Source organism: Lontra canadensis, unplaced genomic scaffold (assembly GCF_010015895.1).
Source record: "Lontra canadensis isolate GAN:19392208 unplaced genomic scaffold, GSC_riverotter_1.0 scaffold37, whole genome shotgun sequence".
Lineage (NCBI taxonomy): Eukaryota > Metazoa > Chordata > Mammalia > Carnivora > Mustelidae > Lontra > Lontra canadensis.
Window position 1 is genome coordinate 5,328,494 of NW_022631031.1, and position 17,743 is coordinate 5,346,236.

The 17,743-nt window shown below is 36.0% G+C and overlaps 1 protein-coding gene across 2 annotated transcripts; it reads left to right on the top strand.

Moving 5' to 3' along the window:
• Positions 1–943: 943 nt before the first annotated feature.
• CA1 (carbonic anhydrase 1) lies at positions 944–12,289 on the top strand. Of its 2 annotated transcripts, XM_032869243.1 has the most exons (7): positions 944–1,075; positions 1,770–1,967; positions 3,523–3,641; positions 6,298–6,393; positions 8,495–8,557; positions 9,844–9,999; positions 11,962–12,289. In XM_032869243.1, the coding sequence occupies exons 1-7, from the start codon at positions 1,039–1,041 to the stop codon at positions 12,076–12,078; spliced, it is 786 nt and encodes a 261-aa protein (XP_032725134.1). In that variant the 5' UTR covers positions 944–1,038; the 3' UTR covers positions 12,079–12,289. The 2 variants fall into 2 exon arrangements, with proteins under 2 accessions (XP_032725134.1, XP_032725135.1); XM_032869244.1 differs by lacking the exon at positions 8,495–8,557.
• Positions 12,290–17,743: the final 5,454 nt, after the last annotated feature.

Genomic DNA, 17,743 nt, shown 5'->3' on the forward strand with positions numbered 1-17,743 from the left:
AGGATTTGTGTGTGTGTATGTGTGTGTGTGTGGTGGTGGTGGTGGTGAAATTGCTTTAAAAATCATGAAGAAGGGGCACCTGGGTGGCTCAGTGGCTTAAAGCCTCTGCCTTCGGCTCAGGTCATGATCTCAGGGTCCTGGGATCGAGCCCTGAATCCAGCTATCTGCTCAGTGCGGAGCCTTCTTCCCTTCCTCACTCTCTGCCTGCCTCTCTGCCTACTTGTGATCTCTAACTGTCAAATAAATAAATAAATAAATAAAGTCTTTGAAAAAAAAAAATCATGAAGAAGTATACAAAAGAAAGTTTCCTATTCCAGGAGAGCTGAATTTGATGTGTAAATAAATATTGGGCTATATTCAATTTCAATATTAATAAAACTGTCTCCACTTATGAATTCCAATATTGCTCTAAAATGAAGGACTTTATTTTCATCCTGTGGGTCTATGAAAATGTACTTTATGGATAATATACATCACAAAGAGTTAGTAATTTTGTTATCTGATTTTAAATTAACATCATGATATTAGTTACAATCATCCTGTAAATGTATGAATTATTCTCCTTACTAAAATACTGTCGGTAGTATTGCTTAAGTTCAAGCAAGGGTAACATTGGAAATATCAAGTGCACAAATCCATTTTGAATTTAGGAAACCCAAAGACTCATATATGATAATATTCAGCCATATCATTTACTAACATGAGAGAAACAGGGCTTGGTTTTATAAAACCTACAATTTTGATATTTCTCCCTTACAATATAAGAAAATAAAATAATTGGAACTGATCTGACCTTTGTGGGCTTTTTTTATGACTTTCTTTTTTTTTTTTCTTTTCTTTCTTCTTCTTCTTTTTTTTTTTTTAACTTATCTATACTTCCTGATAGGCAGAGATGATGAAATAGTGGCCTATTAAAGGCAGAGAAGTTCCTATAAAAACCCACAAGTGGCGGTTTGACTTGTTTACTGCATGCTGGCTTGCAGACAGTTATTCCAGGTATTATCTTTGTTTGCAGAAAAGAAAACTAAGTAGAAGATCATGGCGAGTTCCAACTGGGGATATGACGACAAAAACGGTAATGTGCTTCTGCTTCATGTAGATCAAAATAATAGCTCATTGCTTTTCCCAACAAAAAAGGGTATAGAGCATTTAAAAAAATAAATAAAATAAAGTAACTATATAGTCATAGGTTAATGGTTTGAATGGACTGACTTGAATAATTATAATAACTTTACATGTAATCTTAGCACTTGTCCTTTGGGATATGGTTGTCTACAAAATGTGTTCTCTGTCTCTTCCTCTCTCTCAACCTCTCTCTCTCTCTCTCTATATATATATATACACATATATAGAGAGAGTACTATATATATATATATATATTTATAGAGAGAGAGAAAGAAAGAGTACTAATATGTATACAGATATATTATATATAGTATATAATATATTATATAGAGTACTAATATATATATCTGTAATATATAACATATGTATATGTGTACATATATTAATATACAACACATTTATGCTATATATATTATAAATCTAGTACTAATAGTAAAATATTTATAGTTTTGTTGACAAATATTTTATAAGAGTATAGAAAAGATGCATTCTCAAATGTTGAATTTATATTAAGTAAAACAGAATACCATTTAAGATACTTGAATAAATCATAATCTAATAAGCAAATGCTTACTGGGAGTCATAAAACGGGGAGTCAAACATTTGATGAAGTTTTGATTGTATGCATGTGTTTGCCTTGGTAGGTCCTGAACAATGGGGCAAGCTGTATCCCATTGCAAATGGAAATAAGCAATCTCCCATTGATATTAAAACGAGTGAAACGAAACATGACACCTCTCTTAAACCTATTAGTATCTCCTATGATCCAGCCACAGCCAAAGAAATTATCAACGTGGGGCATTCTTTCCATGTAATCTATGAGGACAATGATAACCGATCAGGTGAGCGAAAAGACCCTTCTGATTATATTTTCTTTGACCCTACTAAGAAAATTTAAACAATAGGACTTTAAGAAACACAAATGCCATCCTCAGTCTTCTGTCACATGTGTAGTGCATGTGTGTAAATTTGCTGCAATCTGGTGAAGCATTTTGGACTTCTGGAAAACCCGCAAGTGATAAAGATGATTTTTGGAACTCCCAGCTTTGTCTTTTTTCAGCCCTTCTCATCCATGACACCATCCTATCTCTTCTGGTCTCTAATATCTTTATACTCACTTCATACTTTTTGAATAAACAGTATTTTTTTCCAAGAAGATCTAATGATCCATCATAGTGAATATAGAAACTGAAAAGGCAAATATTTTCTAATTGGAATGAGGATGGAGGAACACAGTAAGAAAGACAAATGGACTGAAGAATTTATTTTTGGTATCCAGAAAAATGACTCTATCATTGTAAAGTGCTTGGGTACTAGTAAGAAAATGAGTCTTACATAAATCTTGCAAGATTTATTCTGTGCATAAGTACACTTATCTATCTCCCCCTCCCCTACTAGACTGTAGTGATTGAATTCTTCATACCCCAGAACTTAGCACATTTCCTGCTACATGGTAAGATTTTCATAAATGTTTCTTGAAAATTTTATTAAATGACAATTTCATAAGACAGTTCTACTGACAAAAGGCAAAACTTGTTTTACCTCTTTCCTACAAGGTTCTGAGCCTAAATTTTAGGCAACGTGGGGGTATGTCCATTTTTTAACATTAAATTAGATCTAGTGTTATGAGTGTTTAATTAGTCATAAGATTACATAGACGCTGAAAATGACACAGTCATTCAATGTTGAAATTTTTAGAGTGACCCCAGTGCCCCCCTGGCACTTTCTCTTCATCCCTGCACAGGCATTCTCCACAAAGGTGTCAAGATACTCATAGTGTCTTGACTAGTTACTTGACTAGTTACAAAGTATGTCATGTGTAACTTGTTACTCAAAATAAATTATTAAAGATCTTAATGCATATTGTCTATATAGTCTTTGTTGAAAGAATGAATGAACTTGCACATTAAAGCAGATTCAAGGTAAGCCCTGTAAAACTATAATTCACTCACCTTCCCATATACTTCCTTGGCAACAGAAAAAGGTAAAATTAGGGGCACCTGGATAACAGTCAGTTAAGCATTCAACTCTTGATTTCAACTCAGGTCTTGATCTCTGGGTTGTGAGTTCAAGCCCCATGCTGAGTTCCACACTGGACGTGGAGTTTACTTTAAAAAAAGAAAACAAAAAACAACAACAACGAAAAAAGGAAACGATAAAATTACAGCTCGTGTGCTGAGAACTGTATATTACTCAATGCAATCAATGCTCAGAGACACACCATACATATGAACACCATTATCATAGTTGTTAGGGGGAATCCAACAAGAAAAAACTTTGGCACTAGTGTTTGTTTTCAGTTCTACTTAATCCAATTTATTGTTGGCTTATGTTAAATGCAACAACAAACAGGAGCTTATGATCATAAAACTAATAATGGTTCCTTTTTTTTTCTAGTGCTGAGAGGTGGTCCTCTTTCTGAAAGCTATAGGCTCTGTCAGTTCCATTTTCACTGGGGCAGCACAAATGACTATGGTTCTGAACATACAGTGGATGGAGTCAAATATTCTGGAGAGGTAATGTAACTTAGTAAGTGAGAAGAGATAAATACACTGAGAATTACTTTCAGAAGCAGCTGCTTTATTACATAAGTCACCCTTATAATGGCTCCAAAGGAATGAGGATTCTCATCCCTATAAGGAATTCCCAGGCCCCATTAAAATCAAGCGCACAGGGACTCCTGGGTGGCTCAGTTGGTTAAGCAGCTGCCTTCGGCTCAGGTCATGATCCCAGCGTCCTGGGATCGAGTCCCACATCGGGCTCCTTGCTCGTCAAGGAACCTGCTTCTCCCTCTGCCTCTGCCTGCCATTCTGTCTGCCTGTGCTCGCTCTCTCTCCCTCTCTCTCTCTGACAAATAAATAAATAAAATCTTTAAAAAAATAATAATAATAAATAATAAATAAAAATAAAATCAAGCGCATACATACCAAGTTTGGTAATAGAAGGAAATTTTTCATGTGAAAAAGGTAACCTGGAGTTGATGTCCTGAGCCCAAGAATCATCTCTGTCTTCAAAATGATTCAAAAAACTGTTATCTTAACATTAGGCTAGCCTCAAGAGGAGGTGCTGCTCTCCTTTAAAGCTCTAATTCTAAACTAACCATACCATTTGCTTCTTATTCAAATATTCAAGTTAGGACACACTGGTGGCATGGGTGTGGCCAGGCTGGAACACTTCAGTAAGACTCTACCAAGAGTGCAAGTTTAATCATAGGAATGGACACAGAGAGTAGCATACACCTCAATGAGGGTCTGAGAGTTCTTGCTATAAGCCACCAACCTCCAGCCACTTGAATTGTCCTCCCGTGGAAGTCAGCGATCCCTCTCAAGACACTTTGTCTATATACACATACAAAAATCAAGAATATTTATATCAATCTATCAATAAAGCTTCTGGGAGATTGGAAGAGAATTTTTGCTCTTTATATGTATGAATATTAAATATATATATATGTATATATACCCATATATACAGATTGACTTTTTTTTTACTTTTACAAAAACAAATTTATAATACATGTAGTTTCGTGCCTCTTTTTCTACTTACCAATTTATCATTATCATTTTCCAAGTTAATAGAGTTAATTCTACCTCATTCTTTTAATTCTCATTCTCTTAATTTTATTTCAATATATAAACATTGGAATTTATTTAACTAGCCCCCACTGGCGGACAATTACAATGCCCTTTGCTTTTTGTTCTACTGGTTTTTTACTTTTACCAGAATGTGCTTCAACAAATACATCTGTACATATACCTTAAGCACTAGTGAAACCACATAAGTAGGACAGATGTTTTTATAAGAGGGATTGCTAGGTTACAGCATATGTGCATTTTTTTACTTTAATAGAAGATTTGGGAAATTTACACAAATATAATTGGCTTTATGTTACATTGTAAAGCTTGGCTAATAACTTTTAATACTAAAGAAATCCATTAAATGTTTCTTCCCCTTTTTCCCTAAAAAATTGAAAGTAGACTAAAGTCAAATGGGCTGGGAGCCTAAATTAATACTATCTTTTTAGAGGCATATCTGGTTGCACCTAAGAAGTCTAAGTCAGAAATCTCCTCATCTAATTTAAGAAAGATAAAAATAATCCAGGCTAGAGATGAGAGGCACTTAGCCACAAAATTCAACATTCAACTGAGGACAGGAGGGAAGATGGGAGGGGAGCAGGAGTTGGGGTGAAGGGAGGAGGAAAGTGAAGGAAAAGTGAGAGAGAGCAAGCGAGAGAGATTAAGTGGTATGTAGAGAATTAATTAATTTAAAGTGATATGATTAATCACTTTACATTGGGAGGTCAGAAAAAGATTCTTTTATTGGCATTTGTGTTCAGCCCTAATTCAAGACAAAAGGCTGCCATTGACAGATTATAGGGAGGGACATTCCAAAGAAAATCAGCAACTAATGCAAAGACTTGAAGTTGTGAACCAAGTAAGGAATTTTAATCTATGAGATGTGCTGAGAGATGGCTGTTGATAAGTGGGAAAGTAAGAAATTAATGGTAACTATTTTACTTTTTGATGGAGCAGTTAGTAGATGGTGGTATCTTTCCACAGATAGGAAAATGAAACAGATTTGGCAAGGAGGAAATCAAGAGTTGTACTTTGGCCATACTAAGTTTGAAAACCCTGTTAGACATCCATGTGGGGATATCAAGAAGATAATAAGATGACAAACATACATCCTGGATATTCATATCTAGAGTTCCATAGAGAGCTTAGGCTAGAGATAATGTCTTGACAGGTGTCTAGAGGTGCTTAAGAAAATGCCAAGATTCCTAGACTGTCCAGGAATCCCTTCCCATAAATTTGCTAAAAAAAGGACCTCGCCTGACAGAAGATATTTCAGATCTGTTGAAAGCTAGTTAGTTGGAATACCTTGCCTTTCCATACAAAAGCAATTTTTAAAAAGGAGTAATATTGAAGAGTTACGATATTTTGGGAAAAGAAACTTTACTCACTGGTTTCATGGAAATTGCAAATTGCTTACTCTATTCAATGTACACAATCCTTCTACAAAGTGAGAAGATAACCTTTCCTATCCACTAGATAAATGTTCACATAAATGTTATCTAAGCCAAGACACATCTTCATATATTAACAAGTTAATTTATAATTTTTTGTCTTCACAATGGTATAAATAACTAATTGACCACATTATCATTTTTAGTTTCACCTAGTTCACTGGAATTCTACAAAGTACTCCAGCTTTGCTGAAGCTATCTCACAGGCTGATGGTTTGGCAATTATCGGTGTTTTGATGAAGGTGAGTTACAGAGAGTTACAGAGCTCGGCTAACACTATTTCTTACCAATCAAACATCAAAATAGCATAAAATAAGGCAGAAAGACATTTGCGTCTTTCTTCTTAAAAATTTTCCATTTTACTAATGGCTATGGTATTTTGCTACAGTTTTCTCTTGGCCTTTCCCTTTTCAAGAGAGAATTAAGTTTTTCAGGTAAGAATAGAATGTGGAGGTGTGGAGTGGGAGTTTCTATTTTCCAAATTCCCTTTCCTCTGAACTTATTATCAAATTAATGTATCATTGGGGGAAAATATTAAGAGGATTGTTTTTCCATGAAGAAAGTTCAGTTAATGTTTAAAGTGGCAGATGTTACTTAAATTCTCTATAGGAGTGTCCCTGAAAAGTTTTGTAGGGAAGTTCTTATTAAATTGGGTATACTTGGATCTTTTTGAGTTCTACCCACCAAATCCCAATGTGCAGTTTTCCCCTCCCTCCCCCACCACTAACAAGCAACTGTTGGGCACCAGCAGCGTGTTCAGGAATTCAACTCAATTCTCACACTGTCTACACAGAGATAGCGTTAGGTTCCCCAGGCTAAGCGTTCAGACTTGCAAAGGTTACAATTCCCCCACCCTACTTTAGATATCATTCTCAAGACCTGTTTGTTAGGTGCTCCTCTGCCTGACTGACTATAAATCAGAGGTTCCCAAGACTTCTTCTTTGGGTTTGAAGAGGTTTGATTAATCTGCTAGCATAGCTCACAGAACTCAGAGAAACATTTTTCTTACTAGATTACTAGTTAGTTATACAAGAATATAACTCAGCATTACCCAAATGGAAAAGATGAATAAGGGAAGATATGGGGAAAGGCAAAGAGCTTCCTTGCCCTGCCCAGGCACACTGTTTTTCCTGTATCTCCCCAAATTCACCAATCTGGAAACTATATCCAGTCCTTTTGGGTTTTTATGGTGACTTCATTATTTACTCATTGTCAGTTTACTCATTATTTACTCAATTGGCCATTGGCCATTGATTCAAGTTCTAGCCCCTATCCCCTCTCCCATCCCAAAGGTCTGAGGGTGGAACTGAAAGTTCCAACCCTCTAATCACATGGTTGGTTCTCCTGGTGACCAGCCCTCATCCTCAGATTCAGTCCTTAAGTCCCCTAATTAACATAAGAGAAGACAACTTTATCGCTCTCATCACTTAGGAAATTCTGAGGGTTCTAGGAGCTCTGTGTCATAAACATGTTTCTTATTATAAAGGTCACACTTAGGTGGCTAACTTTTGGAATTACAGTAATTCTAGTTAACCTTTATTGGACACTTACAACACATTATACACTGTACCAATTATAACTAATAAAACAGGCCAAAAGTAAGAGGTTGTATTTTGTCACAGTTTTGCTAAGTTCCTAGATTTTGACTTGTATATCCTTGAACATCTTGCCCATATTAAATTAAAACTGAGCTTTTTGTTTGCCACTTTCTCTGTGCTATGAAAAATGACACACAGAGAGCCATTTTAAAATGGAGCCATAGTAGCATTTCCAAGAGAACTGTCTTGCACACCCTGCTTTCTGAACATTTGAACTGGGCCAAACCACCAACATTCTGAGAAGTCAGCAAGAACAAGAGTATCCTATTTGAGAGATCTGATAAAACTGAACTTTTGCATAGTGCCCACTTCATATGACCCATCAGTGAAGTACGGATGCCCTTCCTGTTTGTCAGCACCAACGAACTCCTCTCAAAACCACTGACTTGATCTCCCTTTTCTTCTATAAAATCCTTGAGTCTATGTCCTGTAATTGGAAGGCTGTTTGGCTTTCTACCCTAACATGTGTACCACGAATTGCAGTTCTTTGGTCTCAAATAAACACTTTGCCTCTTGAGCTGGTTTCTTGTTTTTAGGTTGACAGGGGTTACATGTTACGAACAATTTATAGAGGACAAGGGCCCACAAGGACATACGCCCAGCAAAATTCCTTCTCCTAAAGCAGTGAGAAAATAACTTACCTTTCTTCAGTTACTGTTTCTAATTGGAAAAAAAATTAGCTAAACATAGTTTGACTTTATAACAATTTCTAACTCACATCTTGTTTATTTTTTTTAATCTTCAGGTTGATCAGGCCAACCCAAGACTGCAGAAAGTACTTGATGCCCTAAACGCAGTTAAAACCAAGGTCAATAGACTAGATATATCGGTTTAAATCAGAGAACAAGAGTTCACAGAACTACTGAAATCATTTGATTATGTATTTGATGTGGGGAGTAGCAAGGCTGGAGCAAAAGTTGCCAATTTGAAAAATCAAGGTACTACTAGATATTATTTGTTTCTGAGAAGGTCTCTGACTCAGGTATTTGTTTTGTTCTTTTCTTTTTCCCAGTTATTATTATTATTATTATTTTGTAAATCTATTTTAACAGCATGAAATCGAGAGAACAGGTTCCATAGCCATTAAAATTTTCTTTAAAAAACATATCCAACTAAAATGTAACCTTTTTTCCCATTTCACAAAGAAAATGATCTCTGCTTCTTTAGCAGTACAAAAATGCAAGAGTTAAGGGTATTATTCTGAGATATCATTAATAGGCCACTCATAAACAATCAAAAAAGAAAATAAGAATAAATAGAAGAAGGCTAAAACTTAACCAATAAGCATGTCAATGATAGATTTGTCACTGGAACAGTATCTGACCTCATTCCTAAGAAACAATAAGGGTTTTATTTTGGAAATGAAATATCTTTTGGAGGGGATAGATTATTTAAAAAACTATCTAACCTTTGTTTATGTTCCACCAAATGAGGAAGGAAGATGATTATTTGGCCAAAAGTCAGTGTTGCAAATTTTCAGTCTTCTATTAGTTTTTTTTTTTCTTAAGGATGCATTTCCATTTTATTTATTTATTTGACACAGAGAGAGAGATCACAAGTAGGTAGAGAGGCAGGCAGAGAGAGAGAGGAGGAAGTAGGCTTGCTGCTGAGCAGAGAGCCTGATGCAGGGCTTGATCCCATGACCCTGGGATCATGACCTGAGCCAAAGGCAGCGGCTTAACCCACTGAGCCACACAGGCAAACTTATTATTTTTTTTTTTAAGATTTTGTTTATTTATTTGACAGAGATCACAAGTAGGTAGAGAGTCAAGTGAAGGGGTGGGGGAAGCAGGGTCCCCGCTGAGCAGAGAGCCCGATGCGGGGCTCAATCCCAGGACCCTGGCATCATGACCTGAGCTGAAGGCAGAGGCTTTAACCCACTGAGCCACCCAGGCACCCCAGTCTTCTATTACTTTTATTGTTTATATTTTCAAGCATACCAGTGTATACTATATAGTAGAAAAATTAATTTGTCTCAGCTAAAATTTCAAGACAAAGTATATGCCAAGATAATATAACATAGACATCATATATGTATAATGATGTATTTTATATCATGGTATAATGACATATTACTTTTCTTTTTTCTTCCAGAACAAACGAGCCCCATTCACCAATTTTGACCCATCTACTCTCCTTCCTTCATCCCTGGATTATTGGACCTACTCTGGCTCTCTGACTCATCCTCCCCTTTATGAGAGTGTGACCTGGATCATCTGCAAGGACAGCATCAGTATCAGCCCAGAACAGGTAGAATATCAAAGGTGAAAGAGTGGAACGGGGAGTGCAAAGCACTAATACCACTTCAGTTCATAGTATTAATGGGGGACGTTATGATTTCAAATAGATTTTTGAGGAGTTTGTTTTCCATTCCTACTGAAAAAATATTCTTTTTTTTTTAAAGATTTTATCTATTTATTTGACAGACAGGGATCATAAGTAGACGGAGAGAGGGGGAAGCAGGCTCCCCACTGAGCAGAGAGCCCAATGTGGGGCTCAATCCCAGGACCCTGGGATCATGACCCGAGCCAAAGGCAGAGGCTTTAACCCACTGAGCCACCCAGTTGCCCCAAAAGATTCATTTCTGACATAGGTCTGTTAAATAATAAAAAAGAAATGTGCATTATAATACTGCTTTTTACTTTATATAGAAAAAAACAAGGAGATTCTGAACTCCTGCTATCTTTTCCACCTTATTAAGGAAAAATGCAACTGTGTTAAGTGTCATCCTAAAAGTTTCAGAAACAAAGAAAAGATTGTCACTGGAAGTTCTACTAAGAATTTGGGAATTGTGCCTCACAACTGTCATAACCTGAGAGTTGACAAAGGGTTTTTTTTTTTTTGTTATTCTCTTTTGAAGCTTTAGTTATTAGCTAACCGAGATATGTCTTTTTTTTTAAGATTTTATTTATTTATTTGACAGAGAGCGATCACAAGTAGGCAGAGAGGCAGGCAGAGAGAGAGGAAGGGAAGCAGGCTCCCTGCTGAGCAGAGAGCCCGATGTGGGGCTCAGTCCCAGGAGCCTGGGATCACAACCTGAGCCAAAAGCAGAGGCTTTAACCTACTGAGCCACCCAGGGGCCCCAAGATATGTCTTTTTAAATTATTTATAAATTATTTATTTATAATTGTGATATTAATAACTACCATTGATTGAGCAACTCCCTTCATTAGGTGCCTTACTTAGGTTTTGTTAACCAATTCTCATAACAAACCTATAGGACAGGCAATGTACGTAGCCCACTGGTAATGGCCGCTTACTGAGCGTATGCGGCATGGTGAGTACCATTCGGAGAACTTTATATGTACTAACCACTTTAATCTTCACAACAGCCCAAGGCAAATAGCTGATAGTGTTTAATATTTTTTCCTATTAGCTATTTAAGGAGTCTGCTTTGTACTGCACTATCCATATAAAATCTTACCTATATTAAACCTACACTTAGTATTGAAATGTTGAGGGCATGCCAGTTTTTTTTCAGGTGCATTAATTATTTTCATTTTTGATGGAGTCAGTGATTTTTTTTCACATCTCCATAGTTTTATAGGCCAGTTGATGTATTTGTGGATCTCTTAAAAATCTGTCTATATTAAATGACAGGGTTTTTTGGTAAGGTGACGTCTTAAGTAAAAGGTAGGAATATATTTTGGGGTGCAAAAGGGATTATCCTAAGAGCTGATAAGTTATCACACATTGTGGTTCACAAAATAAGCCTTCAGCCATAGCTTAAGTCACTCTAAATAGGCTAGATTTTTAGCAGAATAGGACATAAATGCTGAGAACAAACTGATGGTTGCCGGATGGGAAGGAGCTAGGGATGGGCATAATAGATGAAGGGAAGTGGGAGGTACAGTCATGAAATGAGTAAGTTATGGGAATAAAAGGCACAGCACAGTGAAAACAGGCAATGTTATTATAATTTTACCATACGGACACTGAGGTAACAAGCAGAATGTCACTCACCCAAAGTAGCCCAGTTGACATTCTGAGAAAGTTGGCATTCTAATCCAGCCCATCATTAATAATCTAAACCAAATACCTAGTTCAAATAAATCTGAAGGGATTTTTTACTTCCTCCCTTCCCATTGGTGAGACCGTTGCAATCAGCAACTCAGTTTTCTAAAAATCAGTGCATTAATAATACTGGAAATAAAGTGTCCTGTGTAACTTTAATAACCTTTGATTCTTTAAATATTTCATCCTCCCTCCCAGCTGGCACAGTTCCGAAGCCTTCTATCAACTGTTGAAGGTGACAAAGCTGTCCCCATTCAGCACAACCACCGGCCACCCCAGCCTCTGAAGGGCAGAGTAGTGAGAGCTTCATTCTGACGGGACCAGGAAGGAACTTCTCCTTACACCAGGAACACTGCCCTGCTTCAGACATAACCCAGTAAAGCAATTTTGAAGAAACACATTCATTTCAATACTAGCAAGGCAGCATAGCTGCAAGTTCAACCTGTAGAACAAAGTTTTAATTTTTATTCTTAATGTTTAATTCAAATAATAATCCATAAGCTTGTAAAACTTATCCTTAAATTCAAGTTTATTTTTGTGGAATTCTTTATAATTGCAATTAAGTTATACTAAATAATGTCTTAGTGATTTGTATCTGTTTCCATTTTATTCAGTTTTGTTGAACCAGTAAAATAGCTTTATCCCTTTCTTGTCTGGTATGTACTCTATTTTTTTAAATGTTAAATCATTGGTGGCCCATGTACATTCCAAAAATCTTAAGTGCCTTATTTGTAATATTATTTTGCCTCAAATGTAATAACCTAAGAGCAGCTTGAGATGAAATATTGAGAAATTAATTTTCTTACTCTTGAAGGCAACTATACAGCTAAGATTACAACTGTAATTAATATTATTACACTGGCCCAAGATTGCTATCATTTGTGTTCTCTGTGATAAAAATGGTATCTTATATGGGAAGATGTTGCTTCTGGTTATTGCTTCCACTTTCCCTCCTCCCATTAGCAAAGCCAATGGTTCCCCCCCATTATTATAACAAATTAGCTTGACTAGAGAACCTGTAATGCAGAAGCTGAAGAATATTCACCAGAGAATGGTTTATAAAAATGATAGAGTCATTTGGACTTAGAATCATATAAAAACATCATATAATCTTTTAGTCAGAGGTGCCCTTAACCTGAAGTCAGTTCTTTCTGAAGCCATATCTACATCCAGAATTTAAATCTTGTGTCTTGTGTGTAGTCTTGTGATTTACTTTAGTTTCCTCCTCCCTGACTAAATATAAGAAATCATATTAGAGACCAAAGCGGTACACATTCCAATATCTTAGTGTTGTCTAATGTTACAGAATCAGTCAAAACTTCTAAATAAACATAAACATAGTTTAAAAAGACAGATCAAGCAGGTTCTTCATTGCTCTGAAGAAGCCTTTCTATAAAGGTTGTATTAAAACCATACTAAAAGACTTCTTTTGAATTTTTGGTCTGGGGCCCAGAATTTAAAGAATCTTATTTATTGAAATGTAATAGATCCAAACAATACTAGTGCCCTGCTCCCATAACCATCATATAAATAGGAAATACTTTCTTTGCAAAAGTCATTTGTGTATATTACTATATATTTGCCAGATATTGAGAAAGCCTGAAACAGTTACACCTGTCCTATGATCTTCTCATTTCACATGAGTCACATTGAAAGGACTTTAATTCTAAAGTTATCAAGAATCACCATGAGAGCCAAAGAAAGAGTGGCATGATTTTAATTTGAGACATGTATCTGCATAAGATATAAAAGGTATAAAAAAATTTTGCAGAAAGATACCTGCAAAATACATCTGCTCAAGACACACAGTGTTTGAAATATTTTCTGGAAAGAAATTGAGCAACTTAAAAAAACAAATTTCACAACAGGAAGGGGCCTGAAAAATACTTAACTTCATCACCCATATATATATGTATATTTTTAAGAAAGTTAAAATGGATTCTTGAATTTAAATATAAATCTCTAAGTCATGCTATGGAGAAGACAACAAAGTGACAGAAGATATATGATGACCATCAAACTTTATCCCTAAGCTGAATGCCAACTGGGGAGCATGTTTCCCCTTACTTCTTCTGCCAGAATTTCACTTATTTGGCAGAACTCACGAGGTGCATTATGGGGGCTTTCCATGTTTCTCTGAAGTAGCCGATGAAAGCAGCTGCTGAGAGAAGATACGTGGGCAAGGCATTGAATCATCTGAGAAAGCAACTCATATGTTTCTTTGACTCACCCTCCTGCTGTGCGCCCTCTTCCCTTGCCAACATAGGTAAAAGATTTGAACATCCTTCAGGGATTTTCTGATTTTTCCATGATGTTTGGCAGCTGACCTTCTTCCAGTCATCCAAAATGACAATGGCAGCTGAAAGGCCCAGCACCAGGCTCAAGGGTAAAAAGGTGCGTCTACTCCCTACTATTTTCTGTCTTATGCAGCCCACCATTCCTACCCTTGCTTTCAGAAATGTTGTGCTGAACATTTATGACATCCTTTTGCTGATTTGTGAGTCCAGGATATTTTCCAAATTGCTCATTTCTGTATGTTTTGGAAAATAACTCTAAGAACATTAAATTCATCAAAGGCAGAATTAGGGAAAGTGAAAGGAAAGGAAACAAACATCTTCTTTAAATTTAATTTTTTACATGACTCAAAGGAAGAAATTTCTATTTCTTATAACACTTATTACACTATATCCAGTGGTTCCTCACCATTTTGTGGTCACAGATTCCTATGAATATGTAAGTAAAGCAATGAAACTTCTCTCTACCTCCCCTGAAAATGTAAACAATTAGATATAACCAAAATTTAGCATGGTGTTTCAGAGTACTTAGAAACTCAACCCCTTTCTCCTTTTGTCATTACAAAGTCAATCCTAGACCACCCAGAGGATTCTGGCTCTAAACGACAAAAATAAGTTGAACTACAATGGGACTCCAGGTCTCTCAATCTTGCTTCCTATTTTAACATTTATTTTTGCTTTTCTATGTCATTCCTTATAGGAGGTTTCTAGATGGAATGATGTATAAATCTAGTATAGTTCATGAATTATCTTTTTGTTGTTTTTCTCTTTTACAAATATTATGTTGAGTTGGTATAGGGTCCCATTGCAGAAGAGATATAAAATAATAAAAAAAGAGAAATCAAACTTCAGTGAATTGTTTCATTTATTAGTGGGTAAACTAACAAAATCTTACATGTGAGAGTACAAAAGGCATAGAAAATTCAATTGAAGATCTCATCAGATTAATAATAAGCCCAGATCTCTCTGAAAGTCATCAGCATGCTTTGTATCTAAGACCATTAACACATATGGAGATACTTATTTTATGAGCATAAACTTGATGATTATCCATAAATAACAAATGCTTATTTATATACTGTTCTTGTTGAGATACTTTATTAGGATTTCCTCATTACTCTTACTAGATTTGGCTGTTTTCAATCTCAGTAGGTAGGCAGAGACAGACACACATAGATATAAACGAATAAATGCGTTTATTGCAGGACTGGTCTACTTTGACAAAATAGAAATGCAGATATTTAACCTACTACAAGAATACGGTTCATCATATGTTCCTAGAATTATATGGACACATTTATAAAGCTAAGGAGAATACACATAAAATAAAAGAGATTTGAATATATATATACCATGCTTAAAACAAGTTAGGAGAAATGAGCATAAGCATTCTTGCTTACAAATCAATAGAGAAGTTACTCATGGGAATAACTTAGAGGCTTAAAGGTATTTATCTACTCTCACACAGATCAAACTGGTGGTTGCCAGCTGAGAGAGAGGCAGGGGGATGGCCAAATAGGTGAAGGGGATTAAGAGGAGCAAACTTCCAGTTATAAAATAAATAAGTCAAGAGGTTGTAATACACAGCATAGAGACTATAGTCAATAATTGTAATAGTGTTATCTATGACAGATAGAAACTAGACTTACAGAGATGATTAATTTGTAATGTACAAAAATATCAGATCACTGTGTTGTACACCTGAAACTACTATAACATTATATGTCAGTTATAATTCAATTAAAAAGTAAAGCATAAAAAAGAATAAAGCCCTAAACTAGGGGAAAAAGATACATGCATACTCACATCTTGTATCTTTACAAGTATCTTTAGTATCTTCATACTAAGAGTGAACTGATGGACAAAGAGTTCGTGTTTGAAGGTGTTAGAATGCTCACAACACTAGTGCCTTTGCTAGAGGTTTCTCACAATGGCATCTGGGATGTTAATCCTTTTGCTATGAGAAGTAGAAATAGCAATTATGTGAGAGAGGAATAGTGTTTAAGTGGCTTTGTTTTTTTTTTCCCCCTCAAAGACTAGAGAATATACTTTCTTCAAATCATTAATAAGTATTTTAATACCCTTTAGAGGCAGACACATGTTAAGCTATTTGGATGTGTTATTTTCCAACATGTTAACAGATGACCTAAATTATCAGCAAAATCAAACATGCATGACAGAATCACATCAGGCAGGAATAATATTTAGCTACTTCAGAAAAAAAAAAGACCCTTATCCATACATCACAATAAATTCAAGGTGATTAAATTTTTCAGTGAATTCCATATATTAGAAAAATAGGTAAATATTTAAATATCTGATTGAAGAACCTTCAAAACACCAAAAGTAGAAACCAAGAAATAACAGAATAGTTGATTGAACTATGAAAAACTTAAAATATCTGAGCCCCTGGGTAGCTCAGTTGGTTAAGCAACTGCCTTTGGCTCAGGTCATGATCCCAGAGTCCCGGGATTGAGTCCTGCATCAGGCTCCCAGCTCCACAGGATGTCTGCTTCTCCCTCGGACTTTCTCCCCTCTCATGCTCTCTCCTACTGTCTCTCTCTAATAAATAAATAAATAAAATCTTTTAAAAAATTAAATATCTAGGTAACTAACAATAGTAAAAAAAAAAAAATTAATGAAAATAAAAATGACAAGGGCGGGGGGAGTGCACCTGGGTGGCTCAGTCAGTTAAGTGGCTGCCTTCAGCTCAGGTCATGATCTCAGGGTACTGTATCAAGCCCCACGTCAAGCTCCCTGCTCAGCAGAGAGGCTGCTTCTTCCTCTCCCTCTGCCTCTCCCTGCCACTCGAGCTCTCTCTCAAGCTCTCTGTTTCTCTCATAAATAAATAAATAAATAAATAAATAAATAAAGTCTTTTTTTTTAAAGACAAATGGAATTTTTTCAGTGTAAATATTACCCAAAGGAACATCAGCCTTGCTGTAGAAAAAGCTCTCATACATTAAGATAAAAATTGAATTCCCAAGAGAAAATGGAAGATATGAATGAGCAATCAGTAAAGAAAAAAGACATGATCAATAAATACATGAAAACTTCTCAATCTTAGTAAACACAGAACTACAGAACAAAACAATACTCTCTGATTCTTTCTTTTTTTAAAGATTTTATTTATTTATTTGACAGAGAGAGAGAGAGAGAGAGCACAAGCATGGGGAGCAGTAGCCAGAGATAGAGGGAAAATTAGGTTCCCCAATGATCAGGGAGCCCAATGTGGGGCTCAATCCCAGGGCCCTGGAATCATGACCTAAGCCAAAGGCAAATGCTTAACTGACTGAGCCACCCAGGTGCCCAACACTCTCTGATTCTTTGCATATAAAATTAGTAAATATTTTTAAAATAATCCATAGTGTTGTCAATGATACAAGGAATTAAAAACTGTCATACACTGTTGGGAAGAGCATAAAGTAGTGCAGTCTGTTCATGAACAATGCTAAAGTTGTGTTCCAGAATAAATATTATCAAAAATCATGTGGAGTGCCTGGGTGGCTCAGTCCTTTAAGCATTTGACTCTTGATCTCAGCTCAGGTCTTGATCTCAGGGTCATGAGTTCAAGCCCCACGCTGGCTCCATGCTAGGTGTAGGGACCACTTAAAAAAATAAAATCCACTGGGGTGCCTGGGTGGCTCAGTGGGTTAAAGCCTCTGCCTTCAGCTCAGGTCATGATT